The sequence below is a fragment of the Brassica napus genome, chromosome A8, assembly GCF_020379485.1.
Source record: "Brassica napus cultivar Da-Ae chromosome A8, Da-Ae, whole genome shotgun sequence".
NCBI classification, from domain to species: Eukaryota; Viridiplantae; Streptophyta; class Magnoliopsida; order Brassicales; family Brassicaceae; genus Brassica; species Brassica napus.
Genome location: NC_063441.1, coordinates 3,007,492 through 3,026,220, shown reverse-complemented (window position 1 = coordinate 3,026,220; position 18,729 = coordinate 3,007,492). Strand labels below are relative to the sequence as shown.

The 18,729-nt window shown below is 35.3% G+C and overlaps 3 protein-coding genes and 1 long non-coding RNA gene across 5 annotated transcripts; 3 read left to right on the top strand and 1 right to left on the bottom strand.

Annotated features, from left to right (window-relative positions):
* The first annotated feature begins 3,356 nt into the window (after positions 1-3,356).
* LOC106351098 lies at positions 3,357-4,504 on the top strand. 2 transcript variants are annotated; one of them, XM_013790916.3, is made up of 3 exons: positions 3,357-4,084; positions 4,164-4,246; positions 4,382-4,504. In XM_013790916.3, exons 1-2 carry the CDS (start codon positions 3,671-3,673, stop codon positions 4,239-4,241), a joined length of 492 nt encoding a protein of 163 aa, XP_013646370.2. In that variant the 5' UTR covers positions 3,357-3,670; the 3' UTR covers positions 4,242-4,246; positions 4,382-4,504. The 2 variants fall into 2 exon arrangements, with proteins under 2 accessions (XP_013646370.2, XP_048593532.1); XM_048737575.1 differs by having other exon boundaries at positions 3,363-4,084; positions 4,164-4,504.
* Positions 4,505-5,197: 693 nt separating this feature from the next.
* Positions 5,198-9,053, bottom strand: LOC106360512 (AMSH-like ubiquitin thioesterase 1). The gene is made up of 14 exons (XM_013800123.3): positions 8,681-9,053; positions 8,536-8,600; positions 8,393-8,468; positions 8,128-8,304; positions 7,944-8,038; positions 7,727-7,832; positions 7,607-7,653; positions 6,480-6,810; positions 6,304-6,393; positions 6,145-6,207; positions 5,978-6,052; positions 5,793-5,855; positions 5,672-5,724; positions 5,198-5,589 (listed from the first exon to the last, which is right to left on the bottom strand). Exons 1-14 carry the CDS (start codon positions 8,792-8,794, stop codon positions 5,415-5,417), a joined length of 1,530 nt encoding a protein of 509 aa, XP_013655577.2. The 5' UTR covers positions 8,795-9,053; the 3' UTR covers positions 5,198-5,414.
* An 850-nt stretch (positions 9,054-9,903) lies between these two features.
* On the top strand, positions 9,904-13,476 carry LOC125576992. The gene is made up of 2 exons (XR_007315314.1): positions 9,904-12,958; positions 13,042-13,476. It is a non-coding gene; the product is annotated as an uncharacterized LOC125576992 (long non-coding RNA).
* A 1,471-nt stretch (positions 13,477-14,947) lies between these two features.
* LOC111200150 lies at positions 14,948-17,100 on the top strand. Its single transcript, XM_048738954.1, has 4 exons — positions 14,948-15,579; positions 15,643-15,940; positions 16,081-16,460; positions 16,587-17,100. Exons 1-4 carry the CDS (start codon positions 14,948-14,950, stop codon positions 17,098-17,100), a joined length of 1,824 nt encoding a protein of 607 aa, XP_048594911.1.
* Positions 17,101-18,729: the final 1,629 nt, after the last annotated feature.

The following is an 18,729-nucleotide window of genomic DNA, read 5'->3' as shown; positions in this document are numbered from 1 at the left end:
CAAATGAAAATTTTGTCCGCCTAACTTATTCGTAGCGCTTCCGCACTAAAGTGCTATGTAAAATGACTATTAAAATTCGGCCCAACTAAAGATAGCGTTTACAATTTTATAACCGCTATATAAAACCCACTTACATATTAACCATAGCAGAAACGAAAAAAACGCTATCCTACTCCGCTATAAAAACCTCTTTTTCTTGTAGTGTCCTGCACCAAACAGCAAAGTAATTTTTCTTTTCTTTCAAATTCTGATTTGAAAACTAATGTGTTGTCTTCTGATAAAAGCAAAGCTTTGAAACCCACAAGCAAAGCTCATTCTACCAGGTGCTTCAAGTGCCATAGGATCGGTCATTACTCTAACAAGTGTCAAAAGCTAAGACCGTTGGTGACTTTGGAGAATGAGAAAGTTGAAACCGAGCCAGAAAAGGAAGACCCATTACCAATTTTCGATGACTTCACATATGAGCCAATGGAGGGGATAGATGAAGAACAAATTTGTGGTCATCAATCAAGCCAACCAAGAAGAATCATCTTCCATTCAAAAAACGGACTGAACTCAAGGTGAGCATTGTTCTGATTATGGTTCTTTTGCTTATAATCCTTTTCCTTTTAATGTTTAGATTTGAGGACAAATCTTTTTGAAGAGGAAGGGAATGATGTGTGTCTGTTCGTGGATAAGTCAATTGGAGCCAACCAGCATGGAGATCAGGACGTTCTGAACAATTTGACTGAGGTTCATTCATCCGACCTTACCGATCAGACTGACCGAGCCGTCCCGCATGCGTTCTGATTGGAGCTTCGGCTGGAACCACGTCCAGATGACCGAACCGACCGAACCGACCGAACCACAGTCCGTCTTCCCTGACCAACTCGACGTTCTAAGACCCATGGTCGAGCCAGACTTAGCTTGGGTCGTGAAGAAACCGAAGACGGACATGCATTTTTATCCGGCGGACCATTCGGACAGTCCCGCAAGTGTCCTTATCTTTACCCATGCATCTGTCTAGTTCAGATGAACCTGGACGTTATCTGAAGGGTCATCTTTGACCAATCTACATGGAAGACTGAGTCTTTAACTCATTAATTCAGATCTGGTCAAATTTGTATTTTCAATGCATTATTTTGTATTTTCTTTATTAGTCTTTGACTACAAACAATGTAGTCTCATTCTATGAATAAAATAATTCTATGTTTTTGTTTCTTTTCTGAGTGAGAGAGAGAGTTCTTTAGCTAGTTCATTGGTGTGAACCGGCTTGTTGATTTGGTGGTCAGCCAATTCGTCTTTGTGTGTTGTTTGGTGGTTAGTCAACACATTCATTCATTCTTGGGTGGTTAGCCTTAGATCCTGAGTATATCAAGAGCCATTCCGCATCTTTTGACAATCTTTTCAATCCATTTCAGTTCTAGAAGTGTCGTTTGCCTTTTCGGATCATATCTAACACCCAGCTAAAGTGATTCTTCAATTTAAGGCGTATCAAAATCAGTAAACAAGACTTTTAGGCCTTGGAAAAATTAACGCACCGTCCGTCGGATGGGATGAGGTTCACGAGGCGAAAGAGCAGGCATGGATAATCCCATTAGCCATGGACGGTCGGAGCGTTACAAAACGTTTCTGAATTTGCCTCAAATGCAAACAGAGTCACTCCTCTGATTTGCCTAAAGATCACAATTAGGCCCTGTTCGTTTGTACATCTGGAAGATGCATCCAGATGGTTCATCTAGATGTCTTATCCAGATGCTCCATCTGGGTGTTGTTCGTTTCTTCATTTCGTCCATGCATCCAGATGAATCATCTGAATGCAACTATGTTCGTTTGCCTGTCATTTTTTAACTTCCATCTGCATCCAGGTGGACTTGTTAATAAAATGACTAAAATATAAATTTTTACGTTTCGGCGAAAAAATAGCATTTTTATGGGTTTTGGCGGAAAAATACGTTTTATGGGTTTGGCGGAAAAATACATTTTTGCGGTTTGGACGGAAAAAGTGTGTTTTGAAGTTTTGGCGGGAAAGTATTTTGACGGGAAAACACATTTTTCCGGTTTTGGCGGAAAAATACATTTTTTCGATTTTGGCGAGAAAATGCGCTTTTTCGGTTTTGGCGGAAAAATATGTTTTCCGGTTTTGGCGGGAAAATGTGTTTTCCGGTTTTGGCGGGAAAATGTGTTTTCCGGTTTTGGCGGGAAAATAAGTTTTTTTTCAGGTTTTGACGGGAAAATACATTTTTCCGGTTTTGGCGGGAAAATACATTTTTCCGATTTTGGCGGAAAAATACATTTTTCCGGTTTTGCTGGGAAAATGCGTTTTCCGGTTTTGGCGGGAAAATTTCATTTTTCTGGTTTTGGCGGTAAAATACATTTTTCCGGTTTTGGCGGGAAAATGCATTTTTCCGGTTTTGGCGGAAAAATGCATTTTTTCCGGTTTTGGCGGAAAAATGCATTTTTTCCGGTTTTGGCGGAAAAATGCATTTTTTCCGGTTTTGGCGGGAAAATGCATTTTCCGGTTTTGGCGGGAATATACGTTTTCCGGTTTTGGCGGGAAAAAATACGTTTTCCGGTTTTGGCGGGAAAAAATACGTTTTCCGGTTTTAGCGGGAAAATGTGTTTTCCGGTTTTGGCGGGAAAATGCGTTTTCCGGTTTTGGCGGGAAAATGTGTTTTTCGGTTTTGATGGGAAAATTCCTTTTTCCGGTTTTGGCGGAAAAATTCTGTTTTCCGGTTTAGGCGGGAAAATTGTGTTTTTTTGGTTTTGGCGAGAAAATGCATTTTTTTTGTTTTGGCGAGAAAATGTGTTGTTCCCGATTTTGGCGGGAAAATATTTTTTGCGGTTTTGGCTGGAAAATGCTTTTGGAGTTTTGGCGGGAATATGCGTTTTTTTGGGTTTTGGTCGAAAAGTGTGATGTTACTAGTTTAGCCGAAAAATGTGTTTTAATGAAAATGTGGGTTTTATGTTTTTTGCGGAAAAATGCATCTTGCGGTTTTGAGAAGAAAGTGTGTTTTTCCGTTTTTGCGAGAAAATGCATTTTTTGGTTATAACGGAAAAATGTATTTGCAAAAAAATAGAATTTACGCTTTAAAAATAATATTTTGATTTTAAAAGGTCTTTTTTATCATTTATCATTTTGGACTGAACTAGATGCATCTGCATCCAGATGCACCATCAAGACTCACCTTCATTTGGGTGAGAATTTGAGATGAGTTTTTAAAAATTCAGCTGGGTGATCCATGTGGATGTAGCATTATAATGCACTAAACGAACATCGATTTGCATCTTCACCCAGATGGATCACCTGGGTGACCAAACGAACAGGGCCTTAGAGGATGATGAAAGCGTAAAGGTGAAGAAGTCTATAACCGTCTCTTCTTTGTTCAGTGGCTAACTCAGCTTCACTCAAAGAGGCTTCTTGTGCCAAGGTCAGCTTCTGTACTCATCATGTACGTAACAAGATAATCAAAAAAGAGAGTTAAGATAGCCGTTTGTTTAGTAAGTTTAATAACAGATAGAAAGCCCCCCCAAAAATCGGAATAAAGGAAAAACAAATAATTCTGAGAATAAATACGAAAAAACTTTGAACTGCTCGGAAGCTCAACAAAAGGCGAGACGAGAGAGAAGAAGAGGACGAAAAAATCGAATCTTCTTCAAAGAAGAGGAAGGAGACGCCAAGTTTTCTTGAATGGAGCCTCCTCCAGAAAGATCGAAACGCCTCCACAACTTCACCTTACCTTACCTCCGCTGGGGCCAACAAAGATTCCTCAGATGTGTCAATCTACCATCACATTCCCATCATTCATCTCCTTCTTCCTCTTCTCCATCTCCAGATCACGCAACCCAGAGATCTTCCCCCATCAATGGAGCTGTGACGACGGCTCGGCCGTGGAATCTAAGGACGAGAGGAGCTGCGTGTGGTGACGGATTGCCGGCAATGAAGAGAGGTATAGGCGAAGAAGAATCGGAGAATAATGAGAAACTGAAATTCTCGGTTTCGTTGTTGAAAGCAGAGATTGAAGAGGACTTCTCATTTATAATCGGGAAAAGACCCCCGAGGAGACCTAAGAAGAGACCAAGAATTGTTCAGAAGAAACTCAATGTAAGCTTCTTGTCGGAATCTTTCTTGTGTCTGAAAAAAGTTATAATCGATGTTATTTTATTTTCTCTGGAAATGGCAGACGATTTTTCCGGGGATGTGGTTGTCAGAAGAAGTTACAATAGATTCATATAATGTCCCTGAAGCTGTGGAAACGTGACAAAGGTCTTAACTTCCTGTGTTATCTTTGTTTTATTGCTTTTTGAGACATTCTCATCCTCGTATTCACCAGTTTATTCATAAGGTTACGATTGTATCTTCACCAGACTAGTTGTAACCTCCAGCTGTTTGTTTTATTAGGAATGCGCAGTGTGTGTAACTTTTCTTCCGTTTATTATGCATCAAGCATTAAAGGTGGCTTGAGTCTTGTTGTTGCCAGTGCTGGTATATTAATAGCTATGCAAGATTTCTTGTTCTCGAGTATGTTTCATGGCTCGGTCCCTCCACGTCAAGAATGATCTGTGATTAAATCGATACATATAACAGGTACATTGATAACGGTAACATACCCCTGTAAAAATACAAATTAAATATTATATTTATAAGCAATCGCTCCTCTTGGAGACTCCTCACGAGTTTGTCTTTTCACTCACTTGTATTTTGTCTTTTCTTGTTTAGACTATGACCTGCACCAACCCCTGGCCTTTAACTGAAGAGATGAACTCTTCTTGATTCATCAAACTCTTTCGAGTTCCATATCTCGAACAGCATGATCCTTTCTTTCCATGTAACCATAGCTTCGACTGCTCCAAAACGTCTTTACAATTACTAACTCCCTCCCATCACTTCTTCTCTTTCTCCCGCCACAACCGTTACCGGCAAAACACAGCGAGAAGGAAACCAACCAGTGGTGCAAACTCTGACTCAGAGGCAGAAGAGTCATCAAACTCATCTCACGAAAATCAACTTTAACTATAGGTCGCCTTCTTCCTTCTTATATGTCTTACAAAGCGTATCAGTTTAGGCCACAAAAGCACGCGGGAAAAAGTGGTGAAGGAGGAGGAAGCTTTTCGGTCATTCCTTTCCTTAATGGTCCATCTACGTTTGGGTTTAGGATCAATCTTACGACGTTCATTCCAAAAAATAAAGATAAGACAAAGTAGCTGACCACAGGACTAGAGATTCATAACTTTTTCCCACTTTTGATTAACAATCGTGATAAAGCATAACTTATACATATTGTGAGCTTGTTTACAACAAATAAAGTCAATTATACACGAATTTGCGTAGCTCATATTAAAAATCGGATATACAAACAAGTATAGTTACGATCGTAAAGCAAGATGTTTTTTTTTTCTTTTTAAACTGAACATAGTTTTCATTTTCAAAAGCGCTATCTGAGATCAATGACATCGAACCTGAGATCAGGGTTCATGTAAACTTCCGTAGACGTATTGTAAATTGGTCCTCCGTCTGCTGGCGAACTGTGCGCGTGAAACCCACGCTGATCACAATTCCTTATCACCGTCATTCCTCCCGGCGTTGTCAGCCGGAATATTCCATGTTTCCTGTAAAAACAAAATCAATTCATGGAATCATTTCATTTAGGAATAGAAAGAATCTTTAGTCTTTCGTTTGTTTATTAATTACCTTGAAGAGTCTTGTGGCGCCATAACGATTGCCACAGCTTCCGGTAACATAATCTGACAAAACATTGTATAAGCAAACATAGATAAATTTATTGTTGATATAGTTCGATTATTTCCAGTACCTGGTATGAATAGTGGGTGTGGACATCAATGGATGACATGAAACAAGACTGTGTCGGATGCGTCTGAAGAAAGAGACAGAATGATTAACGAGTCAGTAAATGAATATATGACGCCCACTCAACCAATAAAAACGATATTAAAGAAGAAGACTGATCTTCAAACATTTACTATACATATTACTCACATGAATCCATCCAAGTGGGAAAAGGGATTGCTTGTCCTGTACTTCAAATATCTCCTCTTCGTTTGTGGCCTGACACTGTAGAGAGAACGATAAAAAAGTGTTTTAAGGTTGGCATATGTGAAGAATGACTTAACTAAGTTGAAATACCAAAACAAGACTGAGCTTACTGAGTTGGATGTTGATTCCTGTTTTGGTATGATGAGAGCTGTAATATAGAACTTTCGGTTTTTCTGCATACGAGTGATTCACAGATCATTATTTGCTGATTTTCAAACCTCATTTTTCAGATTTGAGTAATAGAATGATATATGCATATAACAACTCACTAGTGAACCAGCAAGAATACCACACGTCTCTAAATCCTTCTTGGTGTTAGAGTTGGCAAGCCTCATGAAGGCATCCATCATCGTCGTTGCCTGCATTGCAAGTAAAAGGTTATTAAGTTGGAAAGCAATGATATGTATGTATGGACCCATCAAAATAAATCCAGGTGTCAACTTACAATATGGAGTTCAAGAGGAGATTCTGCACGTAGGGACTCATCTGGCAAAGAGTTATCTATGTTCAATTCCACTTCGTTAGCTCCATGACATAACCCATGAGCCAAGTCTTGGACTTCTGCAAGTACTGGAGGTGGTGAAGGCTGCCTAATGATGTTGCTATCTTTAACACTTTCTGGTTCTTCAAACGAGATCATGGAGGAAAGCTCTTCGGTGTAGTTCTTCTGGATATTTTCACTTGGAGTAGCGCTTGATTCCACAACTAGCTTCTCGGTTTCGTCGCTACTGCCGTTTGTTATCATTGGTCTGCTATCCACGAATTGTTGTCGGAAGCTGTTCCCCATAGAGAGCATCAGTAGAAAAGGTTAACACATAGATTATCAAGCAACCAGAGTATGAGACAGCTGGGTTTTAAATAGCGCATGGCGAGGTGAGGCAACGAGTGTCTCGCCTCTCGCCATGCGCCATGGCGACACAAAGCGTTCGCTTTGTGTATAAACTTAAAAACGGTACTGAAAAACGTAAGCATAGATAGAGAGTGATAATTTTCTATCCATAACTCTAAGTTAGGTAAAGATATTGATAAAGTTTAATGAGTTGAGACATAAGGGAATTTTGAGCAAAACTTTATGACTGAAAAAGAACTTAGAATATGAGAACTAACCCTAAAAGCAAAGAAGAGCTAAACCCGTGAATAGAGAGAACAGTAGAGAAATATCTGAGGAATAGCTTATAGGGTTGTTTAACTCTTTTATAGTAGTTTGAATTAGGATACTAACTATAGATTATACTACACGGCACACCTACTCTATTAAACCTAGGTTGGTTTAGTAATCTAACTCTCCACAAACCAAGTTGGTCTGAGAAGAATCTTTGAAGCGTCGCTTTGCACGCCATAGGAGCTACGAGTATAGCGACAATAGCGACCGCTTTGGACACCTCGCCTGGCCTTGGGGTCTTGAAGCGATAAAGACATCGCTAGACCTCGCCAAGCGCCATGGCGGTCATAGCGGTCGCCATTTAAAACCAAGTGAGACAGTGAGCCGAAAATGTAAGCAACTATACAATATCTCTTGATATGCAGAATGGAAATGTACAGTTTGCTATAAAACCAGGTAGATGGTCTAACCTTGGGATTTCAATTGGCGAAAAATCTATATTGCTTGGATACTGAACCTGGTAATACAGAAAAAAAAACATCAGCTTAGTGTGAAAGAAGTGGATAAGAGAGTAGCATGCTATATAACACCTTAATGTCATTCTTTGGAGGCTGCCACTGTGCACGGAGTCCATTTGGACCCAAGATAGAATGCTTGGAAAGGGTTTCTTCTGTAGGCCGGATTAAGTTCACTGACCTAGAAAATTGTGCAATTAATAAAAAACTATGAGACCAGGAACAGAGTGTAAGAGATACAACTTAGACTTCCATTGAGAAGAGCGTCAAGAACTAAAAACAGATGACTTACATATTACGAAAACGCTCTTCAAGTGGCGCAGCGTTCAAGAATTGCTGACCCCTGGAACCCATGTAGCCAAAATTATGTCCAGAAGGATTTATCACCTATGCCGAACAACAGAAGTAAAAAATAGAGCAGAGAATGCTTATCTACTGCGGCTTTAACTAACCAAAAGCAAAGCATTTAAGCACACCTTTGTATGATCATAGCTACTTAACGATGGTTTTACAGGGGAAGACCAGCGTTGAGAACCATTTGATGGAAGAGTCTGCACATTATACCGAGGTAAAGGCTTGGGATTGAGTTCTTCAATCCTCTGCCGTACAACTGGTTTCAACTTCTCCAGCTCAGCCAAGACATCCAATAGTCTCTACAACAGACAAAAAAAAAACTCACATCAAACAATTAACAGTGGGGAGGATCATCATAACGATATACATATAAAGTTTCCATTTTACCATTCTCAAATACTCTTTGTTGCTTTTAAGAGATGTTCTGTAATCACGATGGGAGGGAATAGTCTCGAGAGCCAAGCTAGTGATAATAAACGAAACATAGTTAATTTCTGCAAAAACAGTGTCAAAGGTTCAGCTTCCCTCACCTCGAGTAACGCAGAAGCATGACGTATAAGTCAATTATATTCTTCTCAGCTCGAAATATGTTAGCCTACATATGATTCAAGAAGCTAATGAAACCCTAAATCAAAAGACACAGCTCAGAATTAAAGTGGAGGAGGGAGGCGAGACCTGTTTGAGGATGTTATCTGCGATTCTGAAGTAGAATTTGAGAGAGATACGATTGTCTACGCCTATTCTCCGAGCACTGGTAGCGATGTCGATGATCTCTGGAGACGATCCCATTGTTGCTGCTCCTGACTAGATAAATAAAAACAATTCTTGCTTCCGTGTAAGAAGTTGAGAGTCAGATCTCGGAGATCGGTGACGGAATGGTCACAGGGTGGAAACGTCGGTTCCAAACAGACGGCGAGAGGTCAGAGGACGCGATAATGGCGATTTGCCGAGGGGAAGCAACGACGCTGATGTGTAATTTGACTTTCTTTTGGGGGTAAATTTGTAAATTCGTATTTTTGGTGGGTGGGTGGCTTGAGATTTGAGGCACAGGAATTGATGATGTAGTTTAACAAACTCCGGAAGAAATACGGGAAATTGCCACAAATATCACATTCATAGTACCATATTTCGTGTTTACACTAATCACTTATACCCTCACTTTTAATAGAGGGTAAAAGATAATTATACTTTTAAGATTAACTAATATCTAGACTTAGGGTTTAGAGTTGAGGAATGGGGTAGGGTTTTTGGAAATTGAAATTTAGGATTCTAATAAATATATAAATAAATACTTAAAAAATATATAAAAATTTTTAAAAAATAGTTTCAATCATAATTTTCGTTTATCAAAAAGAAATTTAAAAAAAAAAATTCGAAAAAAAAGAATTTCAAAAAAAAAATTATAAAAAAGTTCGAATTTGAAAAAGTATAATTCGAAAACATTTAAAAAAATTATTTTTTATTTTTTATTTTTTTAATTTTTTTTTTATCTTCTTTAATTTAAATAATAATTTATTATATATATAACTAACAAGGGCATAAGAGTTTTTTACCACTTAATGAAGCATGTATTTTTGAAAATGTCTTTTTAGTGGTGGTAAAAATGAAAAGTGGTACTATAAAAGTGATAAACATGTAATTTTCCCAAGAAATAACGGTTCAAGTGTCATTCTTTGGCTCCGATTGGATATCGTCGCAAAAAAAAAAAAAAAAAAATTAAGCTAGGCAAATTTTAAAATTTGCATAATATTTATTAGATTGATTAAAATATTTTATATAGTATTTACATTATTATAAGACAAAATAAACTAATTACTACAAAATGTGAAAATAACTTAAAATATTAAAATACTATACTACTTTTCTTTTAAACATGTTAGTACTTATTATAATAAAGAAATTTTTTTAAAGTTTTTGTTACAAAAATAACCCTCAATGAAAAAAATGACTAAAATAAGTTTTATTAAAAAGTAAAATACATTTATACCCTAGAGTTAACTAATCTAAACTTGAGATTTAGAGTCAAGGAGTGAGATTTTGAGGTTAGGTTTTCAAATTTAAAAAAATAAAAACTAAATATTGAAATTTACAAATAAAAAAGAGCTATTTTGGTCATTTTTTTTATTGGAAGTTATTTTTGTGACAAAAACTTAAAAATAGCTATTTGAGAGAATTGCCCTATTATAAACATTTAACTTATTTTCAATAAACTTTAATAATAGATTGATATCTTATAATATTATAAAACAAATTCTAGTATAGTTTCATCATTAAAATATTTATTGTTATTTATTTAAAATTTGGAAATGGTGTATCATACAATTTAATAATATAAAAGTGTTTCTTTTCTAAATAATCAACTAAACACTTAATGAAAATTTCCTTTGAATTTTGCGATTTTTTTCATTTCGCGATTTTTCTTGATTGGCAAAATACTTGTGTAATCGCGTTTAAAAAGTGATTCCACCAATCCGCAAAGTTTCCAATCAAAGCCTTTATTTGGGTAGGAATTTCAAATTCTTGTTGTTGGTATCTCGTCGGTTGTCGAATGTAGAGCTGGGATCGAAACCCGCTGGTTCCGCCCTGTTTGATCCGCTGCAGGATAGATCAACCACTTTAAAAAAAAAAAAATTGCGGGTGTGAGTTGAGATTATTTTAAACGGGACGAATGTGGATCAGCCAAATATGAGTTGCATATACCCGCCAACAATTTAAAAACAAAATGTACAAGAATTTTTGTCGTAAAAGTAGATAAAATATTATAAATATTTTATTTTCATATTATTTTTAAAAACATGATTAATATATAATTAAAAATATTATTTTTGATATAACTAATTTACCAGCGGATCCGGTGGATTGCCCGTGGATTTTGGCAAAGCGGGTACGGATGTAAGATTTTTTGTTTGCGGATTATGTGGATTAAATTTTTGAATCAAAAAAAATAAATTGATCTGTGGAAGGGCGGATTGATCCACAAACCCTACACTAGTCGAATGGGTTTGCATAAAAGGACAAATGAATAATACATGAAAATAAGATTTGAAATTTAAGGATTTTCACTAGCAGTAACAAAACCTTCAGTCTTGTATGCAGAAAAATTCTAAATTAATAAAATATTAATGTATTTATCACAAATTTTATAATCACCCTAAAATCAGTTCAAAATTTCTTTGAATCATTTAAATTTAGTATAAGAATACTCCTAAAATTTGTAATTTATGACATGTTTGTTTTTGTATCCAAATGCTTCATCTGAATGTTAATATTCAGATGATTCTCGTTTGGACAATATTGCATCATCATCTATATGCAATATCTAGATGCCAAATCTATAATATCTAGAATATTTAGATATTTGAAATGAAAAAAATATAGAGTTTGGATGTTACATTTTCATCTTAAAATTCAAAAGATTTTAAATACCTCTAATATAAATATAAAATTAATTAAACTAGTTATTATAATTATAATACAATATTGTAATCGAGAAATTGTATTTTTCCATAAAAACTAAAAATTGCGTTTTTCCGCCAAAATTATAAAATTTAGTTTTCACGAACACCGTAAAATCATATTTTCTCGCCAAACTGTAAAAATACATTTTCTACCAACACAGAAAAATCACGTTTTTCTGTAAAAATGTAAAATTACATTTTTTGCTAAAACCATAAAATCATAAAGTTGTATATGCTCATCAATATTATTAGCCTAGTTGGCATATGTATACTTTGTTAAGATAAATAATTTTCTTGACAACACAAAGAATAGTTTATAGTCCCCTTCAAGTATTTAAAGATCGTCTTCATTGCCCTTTAGTGTGTTATTGACTTATTTCTCGAACTTAATTTGGAATGACTAAGAAAACTAACCACATAATACATATCAGGTCAAATGTACATCATACAACACATCAAGTTTTATACAACATTAGAATAGTGGATTCTTTCAATATCACTTTTTTATCATCAATTTGGAGTCATATAAGTAAACTACGTGCAATGGACTTGTTGAAAAATTATTTCAACAGTTGAATAGCCACATTGAGGCTGTTGAATAATTGAGGAAAGTGACGTGGATTACATTTTGTTGAATTCATTCAACCGGTTGAAAGAAGCAATGTGGAACCTACAAGAGTAACTTTGGCTTATTCTCAGCCATACAAAATGAGAAAAGTTGTCCACATTGTATTTTTTTTTTGCTTAAAAACAATAAATCCGATTGGTGCAAGTGTCACCATACTATTAGCTGTTCAGATTTCATATATTTTTATCTCATCCAAATTTTTGAGATCAATTATTTTATTTTAAATAATATTATTTTATATAAAAATATATCAAAATTCATAACTTTCATACTCTATAAATAGAGTCTTGGTTCATTAGGTTTAGACATAGAGAAAAAAATCAGTTTTTGACTATAATATTTCTATATTCTCTTTTGTGTCAATAATGGATCAAAACAATAACCTTTTTAATACTCAAAACTCCACAAATTATCCTCTCAATTATCAAAATCTCAACAATTACCAATTTCAAAATTCAGCTTTCAACCAACCCCAAAATATACCAATTTTTTCTATGGCTTATGTTCCAAACTATCGTCCATAATATGGATCAATGATGCCATATTCATTTCCACCACCTTTTTTTATTCTTCTCCTTCCATGGGTAATGAAAATATTTTAAACGTTGGAACAATTAAATTTCCTGAATTTTTTACACAAACAACTCCTGGAGGCATAAGCGGGTCACTCTCAATGCAGAGGATCCGCTTCCTACTCGCCGGAAAAGCCCCAAATGGACTACTGCATAAAATTTGGTGTTGCTAGGTGGATGGATTAAATATGAAACAGACAACATTGTTGGCAGAAACCAAAAAGTGAGTCATATTGGGGACAAACTGCTGAGTACTGTAACAAACATTGCTCATTCGATCTTCCTCATGATGGAGGTTCGTGCATGAATCATTACAACTACATGAACAAAATATTGGGCAAATGGATTGGTGATTATGATAATGCTAAACCTATGCAGCAGAGTGGGTGGTCAGAGAATGATGTTTTAGCTAAAGTGCACGAACTATAGTCAAGTGGTAAGAATGGTCATTTCAATTTATTGTCAGAATGGCTCGCTGTCCGTGATCAACCACGCTATGGTAGTCAAGTAGGAGGAAAAACAGGTTCGGGAAGTAGTGGGTCTAAGAGATTCCACGAGAGTGATGCAAGTGACTCAAATTACTGTTTGATTTTTTTATGCTTTAATATGTATGTTTTTTTTTATTTAATCATGTATATTGTTTCTTCTACTTTAATAAGTGTGTCAATGCAGTCTGTGACCGTTGGTGCAAATCAAGGGGGTAATGTCTCTTTATGATTTTTATGCTTTATTAATGTTATTTATTTTTTCTGCTTTAATCATGTATTTTTTTATTTTCTACTTTAATAAATGTCTCGATGCAATCTGTGACCATTGGTGCAAATAAAGGGGCAACGTATCTTTATGCAAATCAAAGGGTAACGTCTCTTTATAAATAGAAACTCATTTTTTCACATAACCAAAAACACAAATTTAATCTTACTAAAAAATCAATGGATCCATCGGAATTCCCTTTTGATATCGAAGCCTACAAAAAGCAGTCTGAGATCAAAGAGAGGTATATTGTAAACCAGTTTAGAGAGCGTATAAAAAATATAGAGGAGGAACATGCATCTCGTAGCAAAAGAAAATATTTTAAGAGAGATCATGTAGCAGTGAATCAAAGGATGATCAATGACTGGAATAATATCAAATGCATTTATAAAATGAAAAAATATCTGGTTCACGAATTATTTTGCGGATCAGTTTTGCTTACAAAGCAGCATCATGATGCATTGTAATAATATCAAATGCATATATAAAATGAAAAAAATATCATCACAGACGTGCGGATCAAAATCTAGTCTATTCTATTAAAATTGAAGTACAAAATAATACTTGACTATTTTTAAGTGGGGTTCTACCGATTTTATTTTTTTATTTTTACTTATTCTAACCACTTCATTTATTATTTTCTTTTGATTGTTTTATTATATATTTTACATTCCCTTTTCACATTACCACATTAATTGTATTTACCATAATAATTCAATGTTATTTATTTTACGTATCAACCACACTAATTTAACGTGTCATTTTAATGAAATTGTTCTATCAGTAAAAAGAATTCAACCCGGTTAACAAAATTATTTTTATTTGTTCACATAATTAGTTAGACATGAGCATTAATGTATACTTTCGGACTATGATGCACGGGGACGGCATATCATTGACTTCTCACGTACCAGCTGCGTTTCGGGGACGGGTACGGCGCGGGGACAGTGTGGAGACATTTCCGAAACGTTTCAGAGAAGGTGGGGACGGCAAAGGTTTATGGGGACAGCGTGGTTAGGTATTGGAAACGTTTCTGATGTATAGTCGGTATAATTTTGTAAAAGATGATTATTTACTTTTTCATACTTTTTTTGATTTGGATAACAATTGAAAAAAAAAAGAAACACGTCTTGTATAAAACAATTAGGGTTATAAAGTCTTAATCCATCTTCTCTTAATCTTAATTAAGTTCTTATTCTTTTCATCTTCTTTCTCAATTGTCAATTCTCACATCTAAGGAACACACAGTAAATATTATCACAAACTATGGTTTTGGTTTTTCAATGCTCACGTAAAAGAAAGTCTTAGACAATATTAAGATTAGATAGTATTTCTTTTGTTTCTTGTACGTATGTGTTTTTTTTTGTACGTAAAAGCTAAGAAGAGTATTAGACAAGAAAACAAACTCTATTTTTTGGTTTGTTTCATGTTTTCCAGCCAATTATATGCTTAATGCTTCTCAAGTTTCTTACGTGTGTGTGTGTTGTTTAGGTTTTCTGTATACAAGCTTCTCACAGTTTTTTTCCAGGTTATGACATCTCAAGGAGCAAGTGGTAATGTTGACAATGCTTCAGAAGAAGCTCCATTATGGAACTACGTAACTAAATTAGAGAAATCAGGAGCAAAAGGAGGCACTTGGAAATTTAAGTGCAATATTTGCAACGAAGATCGACAAGGCTCGTATTCCAGAATTAGAGTTCATCTACTTGGAATTAAAAACCAAGGTATTGTTATATGTAAGAAAGCAACAAGGAGTCAAAAAGCTGACATGCAGAAGTTGGAAGATGAGTTTGAGAAGAAGAAAAACGAGAGTGGTTCTCGAGCACTTCCTTTGCCTTGTGAAAAAAATGAAACGAATCCTGCTTCAAAGAAAAGAAAGTCTGCTGATTCTGCAATTGCTAGATCATTTGGTATTGAAGTCAGGGATCAACTAGATCAAGAAATTGCAAGAATGTTCTATAGTGGAGGTGTGTCGTTTAACCTTGCAAGAAACCCACATTATCATAGGTCTTACCAGTTTGCTGCTGAAAACAAGATTGATGGTTATGTGCCTCCTAGTTACAATAAGCTTAGAACTACGCTGCTTCAGAAAGAGAGAAACAATGTTGAAAGATTATTGGTTCCATTTAAGTCAACATGGAAAGAAAGAGGGGTGGCGATTGTGTCAAATGGTTGGAGCGATCCTACTAGAAAACCTTTGATTAATTTCATTGCTACTTCTTGAAGTGGTCCTATATTCTCCAAGGCTGTGAACTGTTTTGGAAAAGTGAAAGATAGATTCTTCATCTCTGGTCAGATGAAAGAGGTTATCAATGAAGTGGGTCATCAAAACGTTGTGCAAATCATCACTGATTATGCAGCAAATTGTAAGGCTGCTGGAGAGATTATTGAGAGTACGTTTCCTCATATTTATTGGACACCATGTGTGGTTCACACCCTCAATCTTGCTTTGAAGAACATTTGTGCAGCAAAGAATGTGGAGAAGAATGCTTCAACATATGAAGAATGCAATTGGATAACTGATGTTCATGGAGATGCACTTGCAATTAAACATTCATCATGAACCACAACATGAGACTAGCCATCTTTAGTAAATTATCTCCTCTTAAATTGCTTGCAGTTGCTGATACATGTTTTGCCTTTGTGATGCTTAAATGATTGAAGCTTGTCAAAAGAGGCCTTGAAGCTATGGTCATAAGTGAGGAGTGGTCTACTTATATAGAAGATGATGTGGGGAAAGCAACTTTTGTGAAGGGCAAGATTCTTAGTGATGATTGGTGGGAGCAAGTGTCATACATTATTGATTACACAAGACCAATATATGAGATGCTAAGGTTTTGTGACACTGACAAACCATGTCTTCATTTAGTATATGAGATGTGGGATTCCATGATTGAGAAGGTGAAGTCTGAGATCTATAAGAAAGAGAAACGTCCAGTGATTGAAGTTAGCCCTTTCTACACGGTTGTTCATGAGATTTTAGTAGATCGTTGGGCAAAAAACAACACTACTCTGCATTGTCTAGCTCACTCTTTAAATCCAAGGTAATTGATTTTAAATTATATTTTTTTCTTTTTGTTTCATTGCCTCATATAAGACATATTTTTTCATTGTAGATTTTATAGTGATGAATAGCTAAGTGAAGATTCTACAAGACTTGGTCTACATAGAGATCTAGAAGTCTCAAGTGAGAGAATGAAGTGTTTTAGAAGATTGTTTCCGAGTATTGAAGATCATCTTAAGGTTATGGATGAATATGCTTTATTCTCCATGAGAACTGGTCCTTTTGAGGATTTAACATGCATTTCGATGATGTTTACTATGGAACCCAAGAAATGGTGGGCTAACTTTGGTGCTCAAACTCCTTTCCTACAGACTTTGGCTTTTAAGTTGCTTGGACAGCTTAGTTCATCTTCATGTTATGAGCGTAACTGGAGTACTTACTCATTCATTCATTCACTTAGACGGAATAAGTTAAATCCAAGTCGTGCTAAAGATCTAGTTTTCATCCACAACAATTTACGTTTCTTATCAAGGAACTCCAAGCAATACGAAGAAGAAAAGACAAAGATGTGGGATGTTGGTGGAGATGATTTTGATTCTATGGAAGATATGAGATATTTGGAGTTTGCAAGTCTTTCACTAGATGAACGAAAATTGGAGAATGGATTGATGGATGATTAGTTTGTTTTTTATTTTACTTAAGATATTATAGTAATGTTTTATTTTATTTAAAATGTTATCATGGTGTTTTATTTTATATGAGAATTACGCTTTGGTTTTAATATTTATATATATATATATATATATATATATATATATATATATATATATATATATATATATATATATATATTTAAATGTATAGACGTATCCATGCCGTACCTGTATCCATAAATTTTAGGTTTAGCCGTTTTCCGTCCCTGCCCCTGTCCCCATATCTGCCCCCGTATCCGTCCCGGTGCAACATAGCTTTCAGATATAAATCGGTTCTTACGGGTATAGAGTTTTTAGATTTTTAAATTAAACTATGTTCGGGTATTATAAATTTTCGGATAGGGTTCGAGTTGGATTCTTTCGAGTTTAGGTGTATTTTTAGGAATATAAAAATATCTAAATAACCTATAATTTTAAAATGTCACTAAACAGTTTATAAAAAAAATAAAAATTAATATCCGTACAGGCGTGCGGATCAAGTTCTAGCATGTACCTACGGGTGTCAAAATGGGTAAACCAACCCAAACCAAACCATATCCAAATGGTTTTAAGCTTATATGGGTTATGGTTTTAACCAATCCATTTAAGTTAATGATTTAATGGTTTTAATGGTTAACTCATGAACAATAATTTTATAGCTTAAATGGTTACTAAGTAAAAATATTACTTTGGGGCTGAAAACAAAAAGAATACTTAGACTTTTGATAAATACAATTATATGGTTTTGGTGTTAAAAACAATTTTATTATTTTAGCAGAGAAGATAATTTTGTGATTTTAGTGCGAAAACTACTTTTAACATTTTTCCAGGAAAACAAGATGTTCTGTTTTAGTGGAAATACAATTGTATGGTTCTGGCAAGAAAACACAATATTACAGTTTTGGCCGGAAAATACAATATTGCAGTTTTGGTGAAAAAAGACAATTTTGCGGTTTTGGCGAGAAAATTCAATTTTCGGTTTTAGTGGAAAAACTCAATTTTACGGTTTTGCCAAGAAAACATAGTATAAAGGTTTTGGCCGGAAAATACAATATTGCAGTTTTGGCGGGAAAACACGATTTTGCGCTTTTGGCGGAAAAAAACTGATTTTGCGATTTTGGCAGGAAATTTCAAGTTTGCGGTTTTGGCGGGAAAAATTAATTTTACGGTTTTGGCGGGCAAACTCAATTTTACGATTTTTGCAGTAAATTCAATTTTACGGTTTTCACGAGAAAACACGATTTTGCAGTTTTGGGGGAAAAACTCAATGTTACGATTTTGGCGGGAAAACTCAATTTTGCGGTTTTGGCGGGAAACTCGATTTTATGGTCTTGGCGGAAAACTCAATATTACGGTTTTGGCGGAAAAACTCGAGTTCAGGGTTTTGGCAGTAATTTCAATTTTATGGTTTTCACGAGAAAACACGATTTTGCAGTTTTGGCGGGAAAACTCAATTTTTCGATTTTGGGAAAAAATAAATCTTGCGGTTTTGGCGGGAAACTCGATTTTATGGTTTTGGCGGAAAACTCAATTTTATGGTTTTGGTGGGAAAACTCATTTTCACGATTTTGGCGGGAAAACACGATTTTGCCGTTTTGGCGGGAAATTTTGATTTTA

What these genes read in the sequence shown, in the direction of transcription:
- LOC106360512 (XM_013800123.3), bottom strand. Translation starts at nt 8,794, where the DNA reads ATGGGATCGTCTCCAGAGATCATCGACATCGCTACCAGTGCTCGGAGA. An exon ending in AGGAATCAACATCCAACTCA is followed by an intron (nt 6,053 to 6,144) that starts GTAAGCTCAGTC and finishes TTCTCTCTACAG; the next exon opens with TGTCAGGCCACAAACGAAGA. An exon ending in ACACCCACTATTCATACCAG is followed by an intron (nt 5,725 to 5,792) that starts GTACTGGAAATA and finishes ATGTTTTGTCAG; the next exon opens with ATTATGTTACCGGAAGCTGT.
- LOC111200150 (XM_048738954.1), top strand. Translation starts at nt 14,948, where the DNA reads ATGACATCTCAAGGAGCAAGTGGTAATGTTGACAATGCTTCAGAAGAA. An exon ending in GAAAGAGGGGTGGCGATTGT is followed by an intron (nt 15,580 to 15,642) that starts GTCAAATGGTTG and finishes TACTTCTTGAAG; the next exon opens with TGGTCCTATATTCTCCAAGG. An exon ending in GCTCACTCTTTAAATCCAAG is followed by an intron (nt 16,461 to 16,586) that starts GTAATTGATTTT and finishes TGGTCTACATAG; the next exon opens with AGATCTAGAAGTCTCAAGTG.
- LOC106351098 (XM_013790916.3), top strand. Translation starts at nt 3,671, where the DNA reads ATGGAGCCTCCTCCAGAAAGATCGAAACGCCTCCACAACTTCACCTTA. An exon ending in TTGTTCAGAAGAAACTCAAT is followed by an intron (nt 4,085 to 4,163) that starts GTAAGCTTCTTG and finishes TGGAAATGGCAG; the next exon opens with ACGATTTTTCCGGGGATGTG.